At 36.1% G+C, this 3,513-nt stretch overlaps 1 protein-coding gene across 1 annotated transcript in view; it reads right to left on the reverse strand.

Moving 5' to 3' along the window:
- Positions 1–899: 899 nt before the first annotated feature.
- LOC119582064 (serine/threonine-protein kinase Tao-like) overlaps positions 900–3,513 on the reverse strand; it is a gene marked incomplete in the record, with an annotated part of 21,354 nt that continues 18,740 nt past the window's right edge. Inside the window, 3 exon segments of the mRNA XM_037930304.1 lie at positions 900–2,852; positions 3,006–3,124; positions 3,314–3,475. Coding sequence (XP_037786232.1) covers positions 2,756–2,852; positions 3,006–3,124; positions 3,314–3,475 — 378 coding nt within the window.

Genomic DNA, 3,513 nt, shown 5'->3' on the forward strand with positions numbered 1-3,513 from the left:
TAATAACAGTTGATGAACAAAAACCTGCATTTATTACATAAAGGAGGTTTTTGGACAAAACAACCAACATGCCCTGCTGTAGGAAGTGATCATTTTTTGTCTTATCATAAAAGAGAGTTTGCTTCCAACAACTATGTTCTAAATGTCACTGAAAGCTTAGTGCATGTTCCTGTTACTGGAAGCATTTGAATACTCTTTAGACTTTATAAACTTGAGCATCAAAACAATGGTACATTACCTAGAGAGTTAAAGGCTAATAAAAAAATAATGATGAACAATACTAATAAAAAAAAGATAAAAATTATACAAACCATTCACACATTAAAAGGTTGGAATGATGCAACATACAAACAACTTGCCTAGGCCTATCTAATGGCTGAGAATGTCAGCACGAAGCCAACCATGACTCACGACTGGTGAACCAATGCTGCTACTGGGTCGAATTGTCAAGGATATTGTTTTCTTTGTGACATTCATGTGCAAATTACCAAATGTCTACAAGAAAAGTTTCATCTTTGTGATCAGTGCCATTTCATGTCAACACATGAAGTAAAAGGTTTGGTTCCAACTGTTAACTAACTTCAGAAAATGGAGTCTTAAAAGAAAAGAAAAGAAATGAAAGCTTCCATGCTCATTTTCCCAGCACAGGCTGGTTCATCACATATACTGCCCCTTGTAGTATTCACACAAGGGTGTGAAAGCATTGTAAGCAGAGCCTTCTTAGGGAAGCAAGTGGCTTAGCATACTTGAATGACATCACCTCCCCTTTGTGATGGAAACCTCACAATATCTAGCAATCTCCATGGTGTCCGTATCTTAAGTCAAAACCATTGAACAAAAGTTATAATACAAACCTGTAGATTACACAAAAGAGAGAAGGAGGGGAAGTGACTTTTGTCTTTTTTTTTTTATTCAAACAGGACGAATATGACCAACAGGACTTCCATGTAACACAGCTAGAGCATTAATTCTTGCACAATAGTTGAAGTCTCTTACATATCATTCTGACTCGTGGCTTGCTTTCATCAATTTTGTGCTAAGCCACACTTTAAAAATCCTATTAGATATCTTTTTCCTTCTGGCTGCTGACACAAATATTACTATGGTCCACATGCTACAGGTGTGAGGAACGAGCATCATCAGAACTGCTAGTGATTCAACCTATTTGTGAAAATGTCAGCAACTATGAGCCTAAAATACATTTTCAAATTTTGTACAAGGGCCCAATATGGAAAGGAAACAAGATGAAGTTGCCAATGACACTATTTTTGCCCCCTTAAAACTGGAAAAGATAAGCTCATGAAAAAAGAGAAGTTTCAAGTATGAAGTTTCCTATGGAAAATAAGCACAGTTTCTTGCTGATGAGGACAACACCTTCATCTGACTAGGGAAACACTTCCTGGAAACTGTTCAACATGCTATGCTTGTCTGAGTAACCAGAACCAAGCTAGTACAGAGGAACTCCTTGAAGAGGATCATTTAAAAGATGCATGTTCCCCCACTTTACAAGTTCCTATACAAAATACATATAATATGAGCATTTTTCTGCAGTTCCTCGAAAGCTCATAATGGCTGACCATGCCACAAAAAGAGTGATGACAACAAATTCACACAAAGCTAGAGGGTTATTTTCATGATGCAGGATCACCGATTTATGAGCCCAAGATACATGATTTTAATGCAAGAAAATTTTTGAGTATGACAATTCACAAATCAAAAAATTATAAAAGAAAAAGAAAAAAAGTCAAAATTGTTGGCTCAAAGTCACTGATCTTGTTACATGATATATTGAGCAAAGAGGGCTTCTCTATTTCAACCGAGACCATCAGACTTTGCTTACCTTCCAGTGCCAAAGAGAATGATTATTGGGGTTTGGCCAGCATATGGAGAGTAGAGTACTATAAATTACCTTGTTTCATCACGTTCTATCATGACTGTGATTAATATATGTAATAGTAAAAAGAAAAAGTAATAAGCAGATTAATGCTTACAGGACTGAATGACAGAAATTCTTTTTTAGATCCTGTGTTTCATTTACTGACTTAAAAAGGAATTTTTGGCCTGTAAGCTCACCAGAAGAATCAGAAGTCCTGTCATGAAAAGACCTACATATCCATAACATACAGTTAATACAAGATTGAGACAGTGTTTTGTGAAGATAGATTTCTTTTGCTTAAAGAAAGCTTTCCTCATATGTAACACTTTCTAAAGCTCACATTTACTGGTCTCCTCATATACAGTATATACACTAAACCAGAAAGAGCTGGCCCTGTTAACAGTCTAGTTCTCATGAAATCAATAAACATTTCTTTGCATACTAACATATTCAACAAAGTAATGAAATCTGATCTTTTTTTTTTATATATCTTGCAAGCAACAGCCATTTCAACTAATGAGATGGAAGTTCATATAAACTGAACCATTTTTGCTCATCATAGAAATGCCAATCTAACCTTTTTAACAGGGGAGGGGAATCTAAAGCACACTGGCATTGTGGCCACGAGAGCACCTTGGGGGCCCAGGCATCTACGGAAAAATTCCGGCCATACATGGACCAGACTTTGGAAATCCTAACCATTATCTGGATATACAACAAATAAATATGGAGGTGACATTAGTATTTCATAAATAAGGCTAATTACATATTACAAAGAGCTCAAATTTATATTCATACATGGAAAACAATATAGCCTAGAGAGAACAGGGTTGTCAAATGTTTACATTTCCTACAGCTAGCTAGGAATCAACCAGTTATTCAATGGTTTGGTTGGAGGGATAAGGAAAGCATGGATGTTGACACATTAAATTCTTCTGGCCATCGCTCACTTGAAGACTCAACCATCTGCAGGGGACTGAGAAAGTAAAAGAGAATATTAACGGCCAAATATGATGGTTGAAAAAAATCCATGCCAAACTAAATCAACTGAAGTCATCAAAAACATGGCATAACTATATACAGGATTATTTCAAACCACTAAATATAACAAATTCCAAAAGACTCTTACCTAAATCCTAGCCTTACTGACTCATTATCAAATTCCTCTAATTCTCGTGCTTGTTTTTCTTGCATAAGACGTATCCTTTCCTGTTTCTCACGCTGGAACCTTGCTATTTCTTCACTCATCTGTTGCAAGGAAAGTGAATTAAAAAACAAATTCCTGTCATTATCACACTAGTGAGTATTAAAAATTAAGTTTTATACATATATAAAAGAATAACATTTACAAAAGACCCAACCTAGTATTATTACTGCACAAAATGTTGAAGATTAGTTGGGTGACGGTTAACAGAGATGAACAAGACTCTTTCTGACCTTTTGCTGCAATAATGTTCTTCTTAGAGCAACTCTCTCATCCAGCTCCCGCTTTTCGCGGTCACGCTGTGCCTCTGCATGTTGACGGTTGCGTGTCTGGTATTCCGTAAGCATTTCTAATTCTCTATCCAACTTCTCCGATAACTGCTGCTGCTCTATTACCTGAAGATTTAAAAACAATAGTTACGACATGGTGTTAT

This window comes from Penaeus monodon, chromosome 15 (assembly GCF_015228065.2).
Source record: "Penaeus monodon isolate SGIC_2016 chromosome 15, NSTDA_Pmon_1, whole genome shotgun sequence".
NCBI classification, from domain to species: domain Eukaryota; kingdom Metazoa; phylum Arthropoda; class Malacostraca; order Decapoda; family Penaeidae; genus Penaeus; species Penaeus monodon.